We start from the raw sequence: 22,369 nt of genomic DNA on the forward strand, positions 1-22,369 counted from the left end.
TTCACAGGGCATTTGCCAAACCTACAGTAGGAAAAAACACACTTACATACAAAATATGGCTCTTTAGCATTTCAGTTTCACATTGTGTAGCTTCCTTTCGGTAGGAAGGCGCAAAAATTTAATACCATTTATTTCATTATTTATTGTACAAACGCGTCGTATAAATAGAGACAGCCAACTATAAAGCGGCATCGAGGCTGAGATTCAAGAGAGTTGGCATAGCAAATCGCTATGGCCACCTTTTTCTGGGTTCTCCTCCTCTTCACTTTGTCAGGTTCTTTTTTCATACTGCTTCATTTGTGTTTTGATTCTTTTACATTTCAGTCTCAGCAAAAAGACTCTTTTTTTTGGTCGAAAGATTGTGTTTATGTTGCTTTTATGTAAAAGGTAGTGTTTTGTTGTATCAAAAAATAAAAAGGGTCGTGTTTTGTTTCCTTGTTTATGATATTCTTATTCTTCACATTAAAAATCAAGACAGGTGAATTAAGAAATGGCTTCTTGAATTTTGGGTTTATGGGAAAAGGGCTGGTTTTATTCTATTCTCATGTGTCAATCAGTTTAGTTTCTTTCTTTTTAACCCTTTTTTGTGTTGCTTTGATGGATGTTTACAGAGACTGTGTTTTTGAGGTTCAGGATTCTTGGCAATTTGCTTCTCTAATTTGTAAAGACTATATTATATTTTGTATAAATTTTGGATATGAGTTGGTGATTCCTGTAAAGGAGATGATCTCACGGTGGATTCTTTGATTAAAAAGAAAGCAGGAATTTTTTTTTTTTGCGCTTGTCTGTGATTCTATTATGGTTATTGATAGTGATGAAGTCTGAATTAATTAAAATCTACAAGTTTGTGTGTTTTTGCTGGTATTATTTCATTGCTAGTAAGTGGAACCTTTATTTTTAAAGGTATATGGGACTGATATTTCCTGATTTTAGGAAGCAATTCCTGTAAAATGGTAGAGATCCTGTTTATTCTTCTCAGTGTTATCCTTTTCTGAGTTCATCACCTGCTTTCAGATTCATTAGTTTGCGTCCGAGGATTCGGAGTGGGAATCAATTACGGCCAGATTGCCAACAATCTACCATCCCCATCACGTGTTTCTTATCTCCTTAAATCTGTCAACATAAGTAGAGTGAAACTTTATGATGCAGATCCAAATGTTTTATCAGCATTCGCGAACTCGGATGTTGAATTTGTAATTGGACTAGGAAATGAGTATCTTCAACAGATGACTGATCCTGTTCAAGCTCAATCTTGGATTCAGCAGCACGTGCAACCTTATATTCCCCTAACTAAGATCACGTGTATCACTGTTGGAAACGAGGTTCTCACAGGCAATGACACTCAGTTAAAGTCGTATTTGCTCCCAGCGATGGAGACTGTTAGGGGGGCTCTGGCAAATCTTGGGCTAAGCAAGGAGATGTTTGTGACGACATCTCATTCTTTCGGAATCTTGAGTAACTCCTACCCACCTTCGGCTGGTGCTTTTCGACAAGATCTTGCCGAATATATCCATAGTATTCTCATTTTTCATGCACAAACAGACTCACCATTCCTTATTAATGCGTATCCCTTCTTCGCCTATAAGGATAATCCAGAGCAAGTTTCACTGAGCTATGCACTTTTCCAGCCAAACTCTGGGATGACTGACCCTCTAACAAATCTGCATTATGATAACATGTTATATGCACAGATTGACTCTGTTTATTCAGCAATCAAAGCACTAGGCCATACGGACATACAAGTTAAAGTTTCCGAGACCGGATGGCCATCAAAAGGGGATCCAAATGAGGTAGGGGCGACACCAGAGAATGCCAGGCTGTATAACGGTAATTTGCTCAGACGGATAGAGCAAAGTCAAGGGACTCCGGGAAAACCATCAGTACCTATTGACATATACGTTTTTGCACTTTTTAACGAGGATTTAAAACCTGGTCCTTTGTCAGAAAGGAATTATGGATTGTACTATCCTGATGGCACTCCTGTCTATAACATTGGTTTACAAGGATTTCTTCCGCGAATGGATTATTCATCTTCAAAAAGAAACGTAAGGAAGTGTGTAAATTCACGTGTTATGCTGTATCTTTTGCTACTGCACATTTTTACAACTTATATTACATATGACAGGATTTGACAAATGTTTCTCTTACTTTTCAGGTCATATCTTTCTTCATTTTTTCGGTTATTCCATGGCATTTTCATTATGTGCTTTGTAGCCAGAGATTTATCTCATTACCATAACGGAATGGAGAAAATGCTTATCATCCCAGCTCTTTTTTCCTGGATAGTTCAGAGGTATTTTGCCTGCATAGTTTCCAACTTTTCTTATTTTAAAGTTTTTAAGTGCAAACAGGCCAGCCAACTTTTTCATTGGCGTTGAAGTTAGTTTCTTGAGTTTGAGCTATTATTTACCTTTCAGAAAAATATAGCGTTGATGGGATATGTTCCGTAATAATGCAAATGAATCTCATCGTGACGGTATTTATATCTTTTCTCGACAAAAGTCCATTTCAAGCCTGTCATGAAAGAAACCTTTGTCGCAGCCCAAATTTGAGCATTTCTTATTTTCTAATTAAACCGCTACGGTTGAAAGCTCGTCTTTTTTGTCTTCCAATGGTAATGTGTTGCATCATCAAGAAGCTAAGTAACACAATATTTTTCTATTGCATTATCCTAAGTGGCAGAATAGAGGGGTCTGCAGAGGCTGTTGCCACTCTTCTTGCATTTTCTTGTATATGTTTATTTTCCGTATGACAAAAAAGGAGATTTCACTTCCCATAAGTTGTAATTTTTATTTTTTTATTATTTCGCCCTTTGTGTTTATTTTACTTCTGGAGACGGTGTTTGGCTTCTCAAGCTCCAAAAAACACTTCAAATATCGAAAATCTTTTGAATATGGTCTCAGAAGATCGTTTTGTTCGAGATATTTTATTGGATTTCAAAAATTCATTCGATAATACACTGGAGAAATAACCACTGGACCTATTTGGAATCGATCAAATTGTTCTTCTGCCGACCTAGATTTCTTGGATTCCCCTCTGGCTGTGCCACCAATATGTTGCTTGAACCACAAAGTTATATGATGGCTTTCGTTATCATGGAGCCCAGTTATTAATACTTTTTCATAGAATCTAACATCAGGGATTAAATAGGATAAGATAGGCAAATGGACAAGTCACTTTTGATTGCTTCATAATTATGGCTAGCTATCTACTACCACATTTCAACTACAGTTTGGCAAGATAATGTTGAACTTGATGATTGACCTTCTGTCATTGTACTTGATTTAAATATGGTTTGGTGTATCATTGATTAGTTAGACCAGTCGTCTGATACATGCTGATACATTGTGTACACGTACAGATAAAATCTGATCTTGACCCAAAACTCTTGAACTTCTGGGCTCTTTTATTTCTTCCGGTTAAAAGATTACATTATCTTAAGCACTTGTTTAAATATCATTTTTTCTGTGGTTGCAGGGTAAAGTTACCAATGCATATTCATCAGTGGCAAGGATGTTTTTGCATGCAGTAGATTAGGAGAATTTTATACCTGAAAATTTATATACATTTTTATTGAATAATTTATTCATGCAGACTTACCAATAATTCAAATGAACCATCCTTCACTAGAATGTTAACTTTTTTATACAGTAGGATTCGATTTTAAACTATATATATGAAGTTATACTACTCTTAACTATTTTTTTATTGTATAAGCATGAATGAATTTAACTTTATATTGAAATCGAAAATACATCTCCGGGATATAAAGAATATCGTCTTTTATAACAATTTGTGTTAATCGACTCATATTTATTTGGATTAAAAGTAACATGAAATAATTTGAATTAAATTATTATTGTGAAATAAGAAAGCAACATAATCCAAACTTGACCTGCTTGTGGATTTAGGATTGTTTTTCCTGTTATTTTATTTTATTATTCCATATGTTATTGGTCGGCAGACGACATAATATCATTGCACTTTGATCTGATCTGGCGGCGAACTCAGAGTTTGTGTTATTTAGAACATGGAGAAGCCACTTTTAAACCAGAAGAGTGACGTATGCCATTGACAAAAATAATCTGTATAGTCTTTCGCCCATTTCGTTTTGCCAAAAAGTGATCAAACGTTTAAATATTATGAGAAAAAAATATTGAAGGTGGGTTTTTTATGTATTTTAGGAAGAATCACGTGTGGTTATTATGTCATGTCATTTTAACTCAGAACAAAATGATTTAAATATGAATATATTATATATAACGTGATTTTGCCTCTGTTCTTTCTTAATAATATAATAGAATAATCATAAATTATATATATTTTCGATGTACACTGTTTTTCTAAAAAAAAAACATGTACACCATTGAGCTTCCTTGCTTTTGATTAAGAATATTTTTAAAATTAAACTGTCGAATTTATTACTTAAATTGGGAAATTCTAGTCACGGTTGGAACGTAAGTGGATACAACAGTTGTATCTTAAAAAATATTTAAATAAATTAGTGTTTATAAAAAAAATTAGAATTTTTTTACATACAATTTTCAAACATTTCATAAACTAAAAATTTCAAGTTTTTTAAAATAAACTCCTTCAAATACTATCTTAGTTCAATTTTTTAAAATGTTTTTATTAAAAGAAGTTGAAGTAATTTGATGTTTAAATAAATATTGAAAATTGATTTTGTTTTTATGTTAAATAAAAGTAAAATCAAAACCAAATCAGAAATTCTAAATTCTTAAAAATCAAGTGTTTTTCTAAAACAAATTTATAAACAAATTTTTTTTTAAAAAAAGAAATTATGCAAATACAAATCTCTGTAAAGAACATTATGCAGAAGACAAAATGGCAAAATCTAGCCCCCCAAAAAAAGAAGGGAATGAAGTCACAAAAAAGAAAAATAAAATATATCTCTTCATGATTCTCACGTCTTAGATGCCATCACCACTCCTTCAATCCCACTCCTCTAATTCTGATTTCCAATCCACCACATTTCTTAAAAAATATCTTTCTTGAAAATTTCCCTCCAAATCAGAACCCCCATTTTATCAAAAAGACCAGTTCTTTCTTTAATTGCGCAGCAAATCTCAGTCTAGAATATTTTTATTTCACAAATCACAACGAACCCATCTGTTTTCTTGAATAAAAAAAGAATCTTGGCAGAAGAAGTGTTGAAAGAGCTCATTTTTTGAGTCGTTCAACTTTTATACCGATGACAGAGGTGCTCCACTCCCCCTCTTCGTCATCTTCTCCTTCAATATCCACGCCAACCCACAATGCCACATTGTTTCAGACATATGTAGGTGATGAGGTGGTTTCTGGGCTGGCGGGGAATAATAACATAGAGGAAGCAGAGGAAGATAATCGGGCGGCGAGAGAGAAGAGGGAGAAGGAGAGGAGGGATCAGTTATCTCTTTTGGCGATTCTAGTGACTCTGTTTAGAAAGAGTTTTTGGGTGGCCTGCAAGACGGAGAGTGCTGATTTTTCTGGTGCCAGTGGCAGTGGTGGTGGTGGTAGGGTTATGGAGATCGGTTGGCCCACCAATGTACATCATGTTAATCATGTTACTTTTGATAGGTTTAATGGGTTCTTGGGGTTGCCTGTTGAGTTTGAGCCTGAGGTTTCGAGGAGGGCTCCTAGTGCTAGGTTTGTTTTCTCTCTCGTGAATCCTGTAACTTAGGTTCTTTTACATGCGTTTGATAGATATAAATCGTGACTAGTTTTTTCATATTTCATTGTTACAATCTTTATGCTATTCTTGGGTTTTAGATTTGGATAATTGATGCATATTGTATCTTGATAAATAATCCGATGTCTTTGGAACTTTACAGTCATTGGTGGATTATCAAGTTATAACACATTCTATGAAAATAATTTAGACTTGGTATGTGATGATATTAATTATTAGTGCAGAATGGAGGACAAATTTTATCAGCAAGAATTCTGGGGATAACTATATTTCTTCATTTATAGCAATGTTTTCTGAAATAGAATTGATGTCCTAACAAACCTTTGATATTGTCAATCTATAATCTGTCTGTGTCCATCGAACTACAAATGGATGACGTCGTTATTTCCCACACTACCTGAATGACACTTTATAATTATCTGCCTTAGATTTTAGTTCAAAAGCAGTTGTATAAAGTGTTGTTGATAACTGCTTTCATGTCTGCTTCATAAGTGGCTACTTTCATTGGATTATATGTGTCTCATTTACTATGGAAGTTGTGATAAATTTGATTCTAAGAATAATATTTTCATTCATTTAACTGCAGTCTGATTTTCAATTTTATCTCCATTAGTACTTTCTCGCAAATATTTATTCAACTCATTGCAAACTTGGTAGTTTGGTTCTTCTTCTTCCTAATTTGGTTGCATCGAGTGAATATGTATTACCGGTGAGAAGAAAATGGATTATCAAATCTAGTAATTTTTTAATGTTAGAAAAATCTATTAGTTTTTAACACTGAATTCTCTAAACGCGGAGATTTTACTCTAGAAGGTGGGTGAATCCCATATTACTTTTGAGGTTAATTTTCATTCAGGATTACGATTTCTTATGTCCTGTGAATAATGTTTGGTTCATTGCTGTGTCAAATTCTTGATCTTATCAACCAGATAAAGATATTTTTTCCCCATCATATGACGCTGATGGAGGTTTTAATGCAGTTCAAGAATAACTATATGCTCATCAGTTTTAATTTAGTACTTGTTTCTTTGAAAGAACAATAGGAGAAGTTGTCTCGATAAACTTATGAGCTTTTTCATTCTACATGGCCCATTTAGTGCTACAACGTGCTTGTTTTCTGAGATTTACTAAAACATCTCTCAAACTTAGGTATAAATGATCTCAATATGCTTTTGAAATTTCAATATCATTGGTCAATTAGTATTTTTGTTTGTTGCGGAATATCAAAAGGTGGTTTTTGTAAATTGGTGATCTACCATGTTGGTGACTTGGTGTCACCCCAAAATTGAAACTTTTGATCTACTCTGATAGGGAAGTACTCTAATCATAATGTCGGTTGTCGTAATTTCTGGTGAATCTCTTTCACATGACATCCCCAATAAACCTTGATGGTAGCTCAACTATCAGCGCTTCATGTTATCACATTATCTTTTTTGTAGATTATGCAACTAAGTAAAATAACTGAAAATTTCTTGATCCCAGATTTCACTTTTTTGGTACTTTGTATATCATTGTGATGTTCACCTCTATTATGGTCAGTTTTAGCATAGTTCCTCTCTGACCTTTTGGTTTTGAAATCAATACACAGTGCCACTGTTTTTGGAGTTTCTACAGAGTCCATGCAGCTGTCTTATGATCCACGTGGCAACAGCATTCCAACTATTCTCCTGCTTATGCAGCGGACATTTGTATTCCCAAGGTGGCTTGCAGGTGCATCATAGTAATTCCTTAAAGATTATTAAGAAAAAGGACCACATCCAGTGAAACAAAATGCAAACAAAATGCACAATAATCTAACACTGGCCAGAAATATAAATGTGGTGGATCTTCTGGTATTTAATAGTTACAACACAATCACTATTGGAATTATGTGTGCAGGCAGAAGGTATTTTCAGAATAACTGCAGGAAACAGTCAAGAGGAATATGTGAGGGACCAATTAAACCGGGGAGTAATCCCAGAAGGCATTGATGTACACTGTTTGGCCGGCTTGATCAAGGTAACTAAATCTTGAGAAAGATGCCAATAGAAATCTAATAATATATCTTAAATTAGATTTTGTATTATAATAAAGATTATGAACTTGCTGAGATATGATTTAATTGTGTAGGTTATAGCAAAGATTTCACACCGTTTTATCCCTGGATATATTCCTTTATATAAGGCGGTGATATATAAAGTTTAAACCCTGTCTGTCTGTATATTATGTATATTCTGGATTGTGTTGCATTTTCCGTCACTTATCCTATTTTAGAGTTCAATTGATAGATTATTATTATTATTAATTTTAAATTAAATTCTTCTTTACATGAATTCATTCTTGAAAAAGATTTTTCTTCTTGTGGATTTCTTGGAATTGCTATTTGAATGACTTCTACCTATTGGGAATATGTTGTTCTATGTATTCAAGAAAAAGAAAGCATGTGTGTGCTCAGATACCCTTCATTAAAAATCGAAGTTAATTTTGTTCTCTTCTGCGCATTTTTAGCTTAACATCTTCTTGTGATCCTTATAGGCTTGGTTCCGAGAACTCCCTAGAGGGGTGTTGGATTCTCTTTCACCTGAGCAGGTGATGCAATGCCAGTCGGAAGAAGACTGTGATGCCCTTGTAAGGCTTCTACCCTCAACAGAAGCATCGTTGTTGGATTGGGCGATCAACCTAATGGCTGATGTTGTACTAGAGGAATGTCTAAACAAGATGAATGCTCGAAACATAGCAATGGTGTTTGCACCTAACATGACACAGGTACGAATCTATAATATGTTGTAAATGGATTTGTCTCATGGTGTTATTTCCAAGATCATTTTCTGGAAAAGATATATCAAGTTTTTGAGGTCTATTGAATACATTTTTTGGAACATGGACCAGAGAAGGGTAAAAAAGGTCCAGATGCATGATGCTTTCACCGATGGCAAATTTGGATGCATAAGTTCTTGCTGGAAAAGTATTTTACGAAGTTGAGTCTTTTAAAGTCCAATTTTGATGAAAATTGATAGTCTAATTGGGTGGGATACTTAAAAAGCGTATCTTTTTTATTTCTTAAAGATAATTTAAAATAGAAGCATTACATTGTTTGGCCTACTAATTTGTTTTTTTTTTTCCTTCCAAGGGCTTTTAATACTAATAAAAAAACCTTTTTTAACAAAAGCCTTCGTTTTTTGGTTTTATTTTTTTGGCTCTCAGTAAAAGTTCTCAATCCAGACACCATCTACAGCACATTGCAAGATCACATTTGCACTTCTGTTTTTGCAGATGGCCGATCCACTGACTGCTTTGATGTATGCCGTTCAAGTGATGAACTTCCTTAAGACACTTATAGAGAAGACTTTACAAGAAAGGGAAGACTCTGTGATAGAACCAGCTCCTACATCTGGTGGCGAGCCTTCGGATGACAATGGAAATCCGAGTTCTTCAATACTTGGTCATGAAAATCCTGCTACTCCGAATGAAGAGGCAATTCAGGGATTTTTCGCCGAGGACCCTGGTTTAGACTCCGGTTCAGAGACAAACCATTTAGAGGACATATCTGATGAAGATTATCTCAGTTACTCAACTTCAACTGAAGAATCTGATGATAATGTGTCGTGTGAAACTCTCGATCAAGTGTACAGAGTTTCTGGTGCAAAAGAAGCTTTATTAATTAATGATCTTCAGAATCACATTGAAGAGAACAAAATGAGCAAAACAGGAAGCCAATCAAGCAATTCCAATCTGAGAAAGCCTGAATCAAGAAATGATAGCTTGCAAGTTGTAGATTTATCCATCAAGACTGATTACAAGGACAAAGGGGTAAGCAATTTGAGCCGTATAAGTTCAATAATCGAACGGTTTGAAGCTTGGCGTTGAACACAGGTTCAAGAATCTCTCCTTTGTTGGCTGATTTTATGATGTTGCTTCCTTTTATCTAGTTCTATATTAAGTGAAACATGTCCAAACCTGGTACATTTTTACTTATTACTGTTACTGTGAAATTATGTGAATTCTAAGTGGTGAGATTCGTTCAATTTGAATCTAGAACTATTTTCTTTTAATCCACATGAAGGACCACGACAGAGACATGGAATGTGATTCACACACTAAAGTGACCAAACCACTAGGCAATCATGTTCCTGGATTTTACAGTATTGTACATACTGTTTAAACTAGTCGGCATCTTTGGTTGCTTTATACAACGTAAGATTTCTATCTGGAAGTTTGAAAACTGTAAACAGGAATTTAGTTTAAATCTTTTCTCAATTGAAAAAAATGGTAGATTGTAGTGTCCTGAGATATTGACGTCAAAGATTCATATTTTCTTGCCAATCACGTCCAAATTGAGCGTTCATTGCAAGCACTGCACCACGATTATAATGTGATTCGGAAGAAAAATGTTCAAAACTTGAAACATCAAACTTCATTAGCATGCTGCAATTTACAAAAAACACTGAAGTTGGATGTAATATTTGGCATTATTGGTTAAATTTCTTCAAAGTAACACACAATTTTCTCTCATGACTGGTGTAGACCGATTTCATGGTTTTTCAATTGATCATCAAGGCGTGCGTAATAATTGGTAGCTCTGCCATAGTCTAAGTAAAATGCAGAGGTTGTTGACACATTGATAATTTGGTTCTTGCTAGTTGATGGTCTCATTTAGTTTCGGGAAACATAGCAGAAGTCTGGTGAAATGAATAGGTTAGGATATGGTAGATTTTTTTAATTTCTCATCTCTTTCATGTATGATTATTTTTTCTGTGTTATAAATAAGCAGGAGTTTGTTAAAGCTCCCGCCGCTACATTGGATGTTGTATGGAAAAGCAAATATGATAGGATAACACAAAAACTTATGTAAAAATGTATTATGAATCGATTTTGTCAGATCTTCTATTTGAGTTATCCATGAAAAAATATTACTTTTATGTATAAAAAAAATATTAATTTTTATTATAAATATAAGCATGATTGACTTGTATCACGAATAAAGATCCGTGAGATCGTGTGAGATATACGCCTTTATACCCCCAACTATTATTTGCTTGTTTGTTTGTTCAACCAGTTTGATTAAAAAAATAGTTATAAGTGTTTTTGAAACTTAATTAACACTAAAATATAATTTCAAAAATGTAACAATATGTGTATACATATAGTATGGTGTATATAGATATTAGGTAAATAACGTAAACTAAAAGTTTTTGCATGTAGAATCAAGGATGGACTCCACATGTAGAATCAGATGAGCATTTAACTTTTGTTAACCAAATCTTTACACTATCAAGAAATCAAGAGTAATATACGTAATTAGGTCTTGATGCATATATAGACAGACACATATATAATGTTTTAGCAAAGGCCAAAGATAAGAAAAAGACAGAGAATCTTAAAAATTGTGAAGAGCCCATTCATAACCACTTATCCTTATTCGACTCCCCAACTTGTATAAATAGCCTCATCTCCTTGACTTTATCGGCAACTACTAATTTCACACCCTTCTTGTGTATGATCGATCAAGCACACACATTCCATCATCAAGAATCGTCCCATTTCTCCTCGTGCAAGAAATTAACTAAAAAAGCACTGAAAAGCTGAAACAATGGCTACCTGTGGTAGACTAGATCACATCTTTGAGAAGCCATTGCCGGAAAATCCGACTCTTCTTGAATCACTCTCATCGTGGAAACAGATCAAATCCATGAAACCTATTGACGATTCTTCCTTCACCGAAATATTTGGCGAATTGCATTTCAAAGAGAAAAGCCATGCCGGGAAGGATGATCCCCATCGGGACAAGCATGAAAACAAGATCCTTACATCCAGTTACTGCTATCCCTTCAACCAGACAAAGCAATATTACAAGAACAGTGATAGCTTGTCTCTGTGCACAGAAGGACTCGGGTTCGAAAGTTCCGGTGATGTTGACTATTTGTTGAGCAATGATCATACTTGTCGTAACGATCATAAGCAACATGAAGACAGAAAAGTTAATACAAGAAACATTAGATTTTCAAAAAATGATCGTTTTAACAGAGGGGAATTTCCTCCACCGATTTCTTGTATCGGAAGCAGTGGACAACCTGGGGTTTGTTTCAAATCATACAGGCAAGATGGCAGATTTATACTCAAAGAAATCAGGATCCCAACTCAGGAAGTTTTGCATGCATGCCGCGAGAATGGACGCTTGAGGTTGCAGTTGATTCAGTCTGATGATGAAATTCTTGATGAAGACGATGAAGAAAAGTATGCCGATGAAGAACAAGAGAATGCAGAAACCTGCCATGGCAGTTCTTGATTTCATTTTTCTTAGCGTGTGAAAAAATATAATTTCCAGGAATTGAGGAACGAAAAAAGAAATTGATTTCCGGCGTGGGGGATCCATTTCTTTTAGGTGATTATAGTTTGGTCATTTCGAGTTGGTCCGAACTCTAAACGTACGTATGCCACCGTCTCCTGAAAATCTGAGGCTTATGTTATGTTTTAAGAAAATGTCTTATGTAATATTTTTATTAAAAGAGTGATAATAATTAAAGAAAAAAACTTGTGTGCGACGGTCTCACGGATCTTACTTGTGAGACAGATATCTTATTTGTGTCATCCATTAAAGTATTACTTTTTATGCTAAGAGTATTACTTTTTATTGTGAATATCAGTAAGGTTGACCCGTCTCATAGATAAAAATTTGTGAGATCATCTTATAAGAGACCTATTGATAGTTAAATGCACGTAATTTTCACAAATATTCAATATTTAAACTAAAAAAAACTCAAGAATTAATTCTCCAGGTTTAATTTCAGGAGTCATAAACGACTGTATGATGATACAAACAAAATAAGAATCTTTAAAATAAGGATACATAGATAATTGATTTTTGTCACAAAACAAATCCAAATTATAGTTTAAATATTAAAAGACGCAAGAGATGACTATGAGTGAATTGAGTAAAAAGTAGTCCACAGACCAAATAAGCAAATTATAAGATTATAGAATCATGGTGACCAAAAACCAAATCAATTAAAAACAACACACAAACAGATAAGAAAAATCACATTCAATAAAAAACGACACGATATATAATTTCTCCCATTTGAGAAATCTGACCTACTTGAATAGAACAATTTAACAAAGGAATGAAGATTTTTTTTAAGAAATAATGTGTTTTTTGATTAAAATAGCAGAGAAAAAGTATAAAAAATCGATCACGATTTCAATTTTCTAACAAAAAATCGAGAGTCAACTGAAATAATAATATTTATATAAGTATATATATATATATATAAAAATTTAAGCCCGCCCATGTATAATCGATTGTACACAATAAGCACGGCTAGCAACTAATTTATGTAGTGTAATTCCGTGGAATCAATTGAAGCATGACGTGGGGCTGAATTATTAGGTGAAACAAAATAGAAGAATTCTGTAGAACATCGATGAAAATGAAATAATCGATCGTGGCAGTAGTCCTTACTCCATATAGAATATACATTCATTAGGTCAAGATCAGAATCTTGGGGCAGCCATTGTCGAATCCCATTTAAAATAAATAAATAAATTCTGTTTTTCTTGAATTAAAAAAGAGTAGGTCTCTTGTGAGACGGTATCACGAATCTTTATCTGTAAGACGGGTCAACCCTACCGATATTCACAATAAAAAGTAATATTTTTTATGGATGACTCAAAAAAGATATTCGTCTCACAAAATACGACTCGTGAGACCGTCTCACACGAGTTTTTGCCATTAAAAAATACACAATAATTGATATGTCAATTGTTAGAAAGCAACAACTTTATAAAAAAAAATGTTAGAAAGCAACAGAATAATTGTAACTAACTTTCAAATATTTCAGTATCATCATATATTTTGGAATATGGGCGTGGGGTTAAGGGGTAGGGAGTATAACCCGAACCCTAGCCGTCACTATATTTACAAATGAGATTGTCGTTGGGCCAAAGCGATCTGTTAATACTTAATTAGCAGCTTATCAGTGATCGTGTAGCTCTCTTATGAAACGATCTCACGAATCTTTATCTATGAGACGGGTCAACCCTACTGATATTCACAATAAAAAATAGGGAAAAACTTGTGTGAAACGGTCTCACATGTCATATTTTGTGAGACAAATCTCTTATTTGGGTCATCCATGAAAAAATATTATTTCTTATGCTAAGGATATTACTTTTTATTGTAAATATCGGTAGGCTTAACCCTTCTCACAGATGAAAATTCGTGAGACCGTCTCACAAGAGACCTACTCAAGAAAGTAATACTCTTAACATGAAAAGTAATATTTTTTCATGGATGACTCAAATAAGAGATACTTCTCATAAATACGACCCGTAAGACCTTCTCAAACAAGTTTTTGTCTTAGTAATAAAATCTCTATGTGTTGTTGTGTATATGTCCAGTCAATTTATTTTTTTTTGTACGAGTAGAACTTTTGTTAAAAAATTGAAATTAAAACTGAAAACTATTAAATATAAAATATAAAATTTTCTGCTTTTTAATAATTTTTTATAAATTTAATTTTCATCCAAAAAAAGAAATAGGGAAAGCTAAAAAAAGAATGATATTTTGAAGATTTTAAAAATATCACAAATTCACTATTTTGTCTCTATTATATCACGAGTATTCTATGTCGTATAAGCCATTTTTTCTCTCTTATTTCCCAAGTATTATATATAGTAGAGTATAATATAAGGTAAGGTGCTTTAATGTTTGCAAGGTATAAAATTATGGACGCTTAAATTTTTCGTTTTCCGAGTATGTCAATACATAGAAGAGGGCTATTTTTAAAATCAAACAACTTATTTTTTTAAAAAAATTTCAATTTCTTTTGGTATTACCAAATTTTAGACTAAATTTATTATGTATTTTGAAAGACAGCGGTTACGAGTTTTAAAAAAATTTGATTGGTGGTGATGTAGGGCCAGGACTGGTGTTTGGCGAGTCCCACCGTGCGGGAATCAGACATGAAAAGTTACTTGGACGAAGCTTGCGCGCGCTAGGCTAGACTGCAGCGCGATAAGGCCCGGAGGAGATTGCTATAAACTAGCTGTATATATTTTCGGCAATCTAAAAAGTTTATCTTGTTGCGACATATTTTTGCATATTTAGTTCGATTACAGTTGGAGTTCTAAATTTTAATCGGATATATTATTAATATACGAAATGACGAAAATCGGTATACACGTGGAAAACATCAGAGATAAACTAATTTATTGCACAAAAAATAAAAAATTAACTAATTATATTAATAAAATCTATGTAGGCCAATCAAATTTTGATACGTTTTTTTGAATTTTTTTCCTTGAATATAATATATATCGATGTAATAAATAATCAAATCAAGCAGTGGCGGAGCCAGAAATATGGCTCTGACCGGGCTAGAATTTTAAACTCTATAATCTTTTAATATTTTAAATTGATCTACCCGGGCTAATATTATATTATTCCAAAATTATACAAAATCTATATATAATTTTTTTTTAAAAAAAATTGGGTCAATCCCGGGTATATATGAGTGTGGCTCCGCCCGTGAAGTCAAGGTAATTAACTCAAAGCACGATGCAAATTAATGTAATATAGCAGTAATGAAATATTTCACTAGATTATGTATGTTGGATTTTGATTTTGTGGGGCCAGTATGTATCTATCTGTGTACGTATATCTGTGTGCACATGTATAATCAACACAAGGATCGGAATCGAAACACATAATTAAGCAAAATCAATGGCGACGCTAAAAGTTTTATCCTGCTCGATTTTGTTGCTTCTGAGCGTTAGTGCATGCATGGTACAAAAACTTTCAAGTTTTTACATAAAAAATCTCCCCTAGCTAGTTTTTAAATTTATTTTGATTTGGTGGCACATGCAGGGGCTGGACTGGTGTATCGTGTTGTATTATGCCCCGCCAACCTTCATGCAACATTTCCTCGACGAAGCCTGCTCAAGGCTGGATTGCAGCGCGGTGAAGCCTGGCGGAGATTGATTCCTTCCCGGCGGCTTAATCAATCATGTCTCCTATGTTCTTAACCTCAATTATAGGGCAACCAAAGAGTGCCCGACTTACATTGCCACCATATCCCTCGACGATCCATGTAAGTAATTCGAGCCAAACGTTTTAAATTAATTCATTTTTCATTAAAGTATTTTCGTCTTCTGAATTTAAAATCATTGAATTTACTTAAAAGTAAAAAAAATACTGTATAAAAAACTATTTATACGCACATATGTATTGCAAATTGTCAGGATTTCTAGCACATTTAATTTATGATGGGTTCCTTTATGTTGCAGCTTATGATAACTGCAAGTACACATGAAAGGATTAGATGCTCGTGGAGGGAATAATTTTGATGTAATAATTGATTAAAGTTGTATCAATTGAAATAAAGTCTCGCTTTAAATATCACGTTCTTTCCATTAATTTAACCTTCATTAGCTGTTGAATCAAAATTAGGATAAATTAAATCAATATTATTAGGCTATGATATTGGTCCATTAGAAAGAAATAAGATACAAATGAAATCAAATTTAGAATGAAATGAGAATAAAAATGAAATGATAGTTTTATTTTGTTCCAATTATCGATAACAGAAAAAAAAAAAGAAAAAGAATAAAATGAAAGTATTTATAATAATCAAATCATTTTTTAACTAAAATTTAAAAATAATAGATACTCAAGAAATATTATTATTATTTTTTTTTATTTATTTATTTTTTTTTTGTAGAATATCTTGCCTTTATATACAATGACGGAATCAGGTTTTCATTTCTATCCGAGCTAAAAATTTTTAAGCCATCTCTTTTTTATGAGTTGAGCTTGTACCTTTTTATTTGTAAAATTGAGTCATCGAGCAATTGACAAATTGAAATATAAATTTAATGTATAAAAAATAGGAAAAAAAAAAAATGGGTCGCTCGGACTACTGCTCGGGCGAAGCAACACATGGCTCCACCCTTGATATCCCCTTTATTTATGTGTATAATATAAAAAGAGAAGATGTATTAATGTTCCTCAATTCTTAATATATACTAATAAAAGATGCGCACGCGTTGTATGTGTTATTTTTATTTTAATTTGATAAAATGACACTTAACAATTAACATGAAATTATTTTCAATTTAGAAGAGTTTTTCGATTTAAAAAGAAAATTTTGTTTAGATTTTTTTCTATGTAAAATATGGAGTGACTTGAGGAGGTGTTTAGTAGGATAATAAAGATAATTATGGAATTAAATATTTTGGTGTCATCTAACATAGTTACTCTAAATATATCATACTTAATAATATAACATAATTTATAATATAGATATATAGAGACATATTGAATGTTTTATGCAGTTGTTGACTGTTGTAAGGGGGACAATGATATTTTAGAAATTGCATGAAACACATTAATTAAATAATTGGGTCAAAGAAATCTAATGCACAAAATCAAAGCAATTTAATTTTAAATATGAAACTATCTCACCTAATAATGTTGAAATTTTATTTTGTGTGACCAATATATTTACATATGTGTGTGTATATATATGTCTGCAGAAATGTGTGATCGACAGAAAGTATCACAAATTAAAATTATTGAAAGTGATGGCAGCTCTAAATGTTTTCTCCTGCTCGTTTTTGCTGCTTCTCTGCGTCAGTGCGTGCATGGTACAAATATTTCAAGACCTTATTTATAGTAACTAACAAGTCACTTGTTAGGTTATATTTGAATTTAAAGTTCTTCGATTTCTTTACTTAGTTTTTATTTTCTTTTTTTTTTGGAAAAAAATTTTCAATAATGATTAATAAAATTAAAACTTTATTCGAAACTGGGTGCTGATATATATCTTCTTCTTTCAAATATATTGTTTTTTTATATTTTTTATCCAATAATTATTTTTAATGCGTTCTAGAAAAACATGTTATTTTATCTGAGTTGGTGGTTTAGAGGGAAAAACTGTTGTGATTTCAATCTAATGTCACTGACCAAATATACCAAAACAACAATTGTTTAACATAAAAGGTTAATGTTTTAGATCTGATTTTTTTTAATGATTTTTAATTTTTTTCGAAATATTCCGATTGTCTCAATGAAATTTTGATCGGGCTACACAGGGTCTGGACTGGTGTGTGGTGAAGCAAGGTGCCTCAGAACAGTTCATGAAAACCTATCTTTATTCAGTTTGCCACGAGGGAGAATATTGCAATGCAATAAAGCCTGGAGGAGATTGCTTCCTCCCCGACAACATAGTCAGCCATGTCTCCTATATTCTTAACCTCAGATACAGGCAATTCAATGTGTGCCCAGAATATCATGCCGCCATAACCACCACCGATCCATGTAAGTTATTATGGCTCATCCTTAAATTTTTGCTGTGTAATTTTATATACAAAAAAAAAAGGTTTTTATACGAAATTTACTTGATATAAAAAAGGTAAAGTAGATGAAAAATTATTTTGTAAATCGTACATATTCAGCGTACGAAATTACTTGGTTTTATTTCTTGCAGCTCACGGTACGTGCAAGTACACATGAATGGATTGGACGGGGCACTATGGTTTTACTAAAGTGGAGATAATAATTTCTTTATGTTGATTAAACATGTATCAGTTTATACATACATACATACATATATATATATATATATATATATATATATATATATGGATGGCTTTTATTTCGGGAAAAAAAAAACTCGTAAATGAATTCATCATGGGTTCCATATATATATATTTTTTTAAAAAAAATTAATAAAATGGTAAAGACTATATATTCAGAATTTTTATCTAATTTTGATGCATTGGGATATACTTATCTGGATAACCATTATTCTAATTTTCAGACCTTTTATAGTGGGTGGAACCATTGTTCTGGCATTTCTTTAATTTTGAGACTTGATTTTAGAGTTATTTATTTTTTAAGAACATAATGGATATGGTTCTTTGAGTTGGGGCATGAGCTGGGAGCTCGGTCTTGGTGGCTCTAATCACTTCGAATCACGGCATGGTCGAGCCTAGTACACCCCGCAAGCCGGTGAATGTAAACAAGTCTCCGACTATGCAGTTAGAATTTGGTTTGGATTGTGAAGTCCGCTAAATTAAATCAGCCGCCTCTTTAAGTTGTCAAACTTGTGCTCTTGTCAAACAAAGTTCTTAAAATTCTCAGATAGTACCATTTGAAAGCCAGTCATTTGCCGTTCGATATGTGCTTCAACAACAAATAAAACAAACCAAAACAAGAGCACATCCTTTTAAATAGCAAGAAACTCCAACAAGAAAAATGTCCATATCCACTTTGTACCATCAAGTTTCAAATTCACGATGTCATCCAGCGGAGTATACAATCCAATTTCTATACAACATCACACACTCGTAGTGTATATAAATCCCATTACTTTTGGATCCAAAACCACCACAATACAAGATCAAAACATCACAACTTATCCGAGAAAAGGTGAAAAATCAGATGTCTTTCAGCAAGAAAATGATCTTCCTAGTACTAGTTGCACTTACAATATCCCAAACGGCAAAGGCAGGAGATCCTGATATCCTCACCGACTTTATCCTACCACCAAACTTGTCCCAAGTCGATGGAAACTTCTTCACATTCACCGGTCTCCGATCACTTGTTTCCGACCCAATCCCTCCATCCTTCAAAGTTTTAAAAGCAAACATGGAACAACTCCCTGCCCTAAACGGACAGAGTGTATCCGGTGCTGTCTTAGTATACCCGGGCCAATCCGTAAACCCAGTTCACACGCACCCCCGATCCGCCGAGCTCTTGTTCGTGATCATGGGTTCATTGGAGGTCGGATTTGTGGATTCAAAAAATAAGCTCTACACTCAAACTTTGCAAACAGGTGACATGTTTGTGTTTCCTAAAGGACTGGTTCATTACCAGTATAATGCTGATTCCAAGAATCCGGCCATCGCTATTTCTGCATTCGGGAGCGCTAATCCGGGCACTGTTTCTTTGCCAAACACCCTGTTTAATTCCACCATTGATGACAGTGTTTTGGCTATGTCTTTCAAGACTGATGTCGCCACCATTTCGAAGATTAAGGCAGGGTTACAGGGATGATCAACTTTTTATGTTCCTTTTTTATGATTTTTAGATGGGATTTATGGGGTTTCATTAAACTTTGTAATGAATAAAAGGGCCTTTACTTATTGGAAGGGAATCATATATATTTTTTCAACACACAGACCTTGTGTCCAGCTGATAAATTTCTTTGTTTAGGCCTTCAAGTTTTAGTTTTTTTTGGGTAAATTTTTACTTTGACAATAACTTGGCCTAGAAAAATTGAATTTCAATTTCGATTTAATTTCCTTAGCCCTCATGCAATATAGCATCCTTTTATTTTGTTACATACTGACCTTTCATTTTTAAAAATATTTCTCAGATTATTTTATTGTAAGTGTTCTATAAATACAGGCATGACTTTAATTAACACCCGCCACTTGAATCAAGGTTTTCTTCATAGGATGAAACTTTGACAAAGCAATGCCCTCCACGCGAATACCCATTAGCTAGAATTTGGTTGGATTATGAAGTCTGTTAAAGAAAGATGTTTTCAAACTAGTGCTCGATCTTGTCAAACAAAGCACTTAAATTTCTCAGATATTACCATTTGAAAACCAGTCATTTTCTGTTTGTTTTGGGTTTACACCACATGTAAGATAAAACAAAACAAAACAAAAGCATATGCTTGCTGAAATCAAGAAACACCTTCAAATATGATGTTTTTTAGTTTTTGATTTAATCTGGGGATGTCCAATGTATTTGTAACATTAATTTTTTACCCATTTTAATGAAAACAGTTTTATTAAAAAAAAAAAAGAAAAAGAAACACCTTCAAATTATTTTAGAGTGAATTGATGTCAAAGTCATTTGTGGACACGTTTTTGACCGACTTATTAGTTAGCTTCCAGTCAGGCGGGGATTAGTTAATATTTATTGATCCAACCAGGAAGGTTCCTATCACTTTCCACACGCACTCTTCTCCTATGGAACAACTCGGGGGCGCCGTCACCCGTTCCCTCAACCACCGCCGTAGCCCTCCCTCCGCCGATAGGTTCTTGGGAACCTTTCAGCCTCAATCATCCGCTGCCACGCCTCCGCTAGAACTCTCCGAGCACGATATTTTCAGCTCCTCTTCCGGTAGTGTTTCCCCATCGAACCTCGACGCCAACCCGAGCCTCAGCCCCACCGCGAACGCTCAGAATCACGGCCAGAAGAATCATGGTATCTTAGCTGCCTTGAATGATAGCTCGAAAGCCCGATCAGGATCCAGTTCCAGGCCCGTGTTCAACCACAAGGCGGCCACTTCGGTGTCGCTCTCCTCGTCCTCTTCCACTTCCCCCTCCACGTCGTTCTCGTCTCGGATAATGATACCAAAGCGGCCTCCACCTATGCCTTCTCAGGTGGACAGGATGCGTTTGTACCACCAATCGGTACCGGTTAATGTGCCGGTGATTCCTGAAGCTTTGCGAAAGAAGGTGATGGAATTTGAAGGTGTCTTACCGGAAGAGGAGGAGGAGGAAGTGGAGGGGAACGGGGTGATATTGCCGCCGCATGAGGTGGTGGCGGCGCGGCATTCGCCTATTTTGGCATGCTCGGTGATGGAGGGGGTTGGTAGGACATTGAAAGGGAGGGATCTCAGGCAGGTGCGCAATGCCGTTTGGCGAAAGACAGGTTTCAGCGATTGATTGTTTCATATCTGTTCTTATTGTTGCTTTAGTTACTGTGTAAGGTATTTGATGTCTTTAACTCGGGAAGTGTGTAATTTGATGTTCTTTGTATAGATGCTGAGGATATTGTAAATATATTCTATTCGACTGAAACTTATATTGCCATTATTTGTATATCATCTGAGTTTCCTTTCCAAGTAATGGGTGGAAGAATCATTTTTTATCTTGTTTCTTGATTTATTCATCTCCAGCTTGGTCTGGCTCTTGCTCTGTTTTGTTTGAATGCCCAATCCTCCCATGAAGTGTGCTCCTTGGCCACAAAGAATGTGGCTTGATGTGCTCTAAATGCTCTAGAGCTCATTAACCATACTGTAAATATAGCCTATAGGAATCGCAATTCAGTAATCATTAATTTCTGTTCTGAGAATGTTGGATATTTGTTTATTAGTGCAATAGATTGTAATACAAATTGCATTATGTTTTCACCAAAAAGATTTCATATTTAGATGCTCAAATATTACGTCTTGATATGCTTGCTTCGACAAGGCGCGCCTCTGGCCTTAATCATAGCCTTTGAGCTCCACGCTACCTGCATAGGCTCCATTCCTTGTATTGTATCTCCAATAGCTATGGTTTTGGAGCTGTGGCCCTTGCGTAATTTATTCATGCATTAAGTTTCATTGCTTACAGTTGGATGGATTATGTCTTCAACCTCATCCTGCAGCATTACCTCTGATTCACAATTAGCAATTCATATTGCGCATATCATCTTGGTCTGAAAATAGATATGACCCTGATCTCTGATGTCTAAAATTATACACAACTAATAGAGTTGTAAGGCCTGAAAAGAATTGAGACCTTTGAAATATTAATCGATTTGATTTGTCGATGGTCACGACGACGATGGTTTTCTTGTAGAAGTGGTATATTTGTGAGGCAGCATTTTCTGTACAACTTTGGCACATAGGTGTTTTTGTGTTCATTTTTTGAGTTGGTTATTCTTTTGAAGGATGTGCCCTTGAATAAATGATATGT

At 34.2% G+C, this 22,369-nt stretch overlaps 3 protein-coding genes, 1 long non-coding RNA gene and 1 pseudogene across 4 annotated transcripts; all 5 read left to right on the forward strand.

Moving 5' to 3' along the window:
• Positions 1 to 3,689, forward strand: LOC142529666 (glucan endo-1,3-beta-glucosidase 14-like). Its single transcript, XM_075635263.1, has 4 exons — positions 1 to 274; positions 1,015 to 2,045; positions 2,156 to 2,293; positions 3,478 to 3,689. The coding sequence occupies exons 1-3, from the start codon at positions 232 to 234 to the stop codon at positions 2,237 to 2,239; spliced, it is 1,158 nt and encodes a 385-aa protein (XP_075491378.1). The 5' UTR covers positions 1 to 231; the 3' UTR covers positions 2,240 to 2,293; positions 3,478 to 3,689.
• Positions 3,690 to 4,848: 1,159 nt separating this feature from the next.
• On the forward strand, positions 4,849 to 9,693 carry LOC142529665 (rho GTPase-activating protein 1-like; annotated as a pseudogene).
• A 1,565-nt stretch (positions 9,694 to 11,258) lies between these two features.
• Positions 11,259 to 11,954, forward strand: LOC142528554 (protein FANTASTIC FOUR 3-like). Its single transcript, XM_075633594.1, has one exon. It carries the CDS (start codon positions 11,259 to 11,261, stop codon positions 11,952 to 11,954), a length of 696 nt encoding a protein of 231 aa, XP_075489709.1.
• A 5,270-nt stretch (positions 11,955 to 17,224) lies between these two features.
• On the forward strand, positions 17,225 to 18,251 carry LOC142528662 (uncharacterized). The gene is made up of 3 exons (XR_012815707.1): positions 17,225 to 17,311; positions 17,759 to 17,984; positions 18,154 to 18,251. It is a non-coding gene; the product is annotated as an uncharacterized LOC142528662 (long non-coding RNA).
• An 805-nt stretch (positions 18,252 to 19,056) lies between these two features.
• Positions 19,057 to 19,790, forward strand: LOC142529961 (putative germin-like protein 9-2). Its single transcript, XM_075635693.1, has one exon. The coding sequence runs from the start codon at positions 19,110 to 19,112 to the stop codon at positions 19,722 to 19,724; it is 615 nt and encodes a 204-aa protein (XP_075491808.1). The 5' UTR covers positions 19,057 to 19,109; the 3' UTR covers positions 19,725 to 19,790.
• The last annotated feature ends 2,579 nt before the right edge of the window (positions 19,791 to 22,369 follow it).

This window comes from Primulina tabacum, chromosome 16 (assembly GCF_025594145.1).
Source record: "Primulina tabacum isolate GXHZ01 chromosome 16, ASM2559414v2, whole genome shotgun sequence".
Taxonomy (NCBI): Eukaryota; Viridiplantae; Streptophyta; class Magnoliopsida; order Lamiales; family Gesneriaceae; genus Primulina; species Primulina tabacum.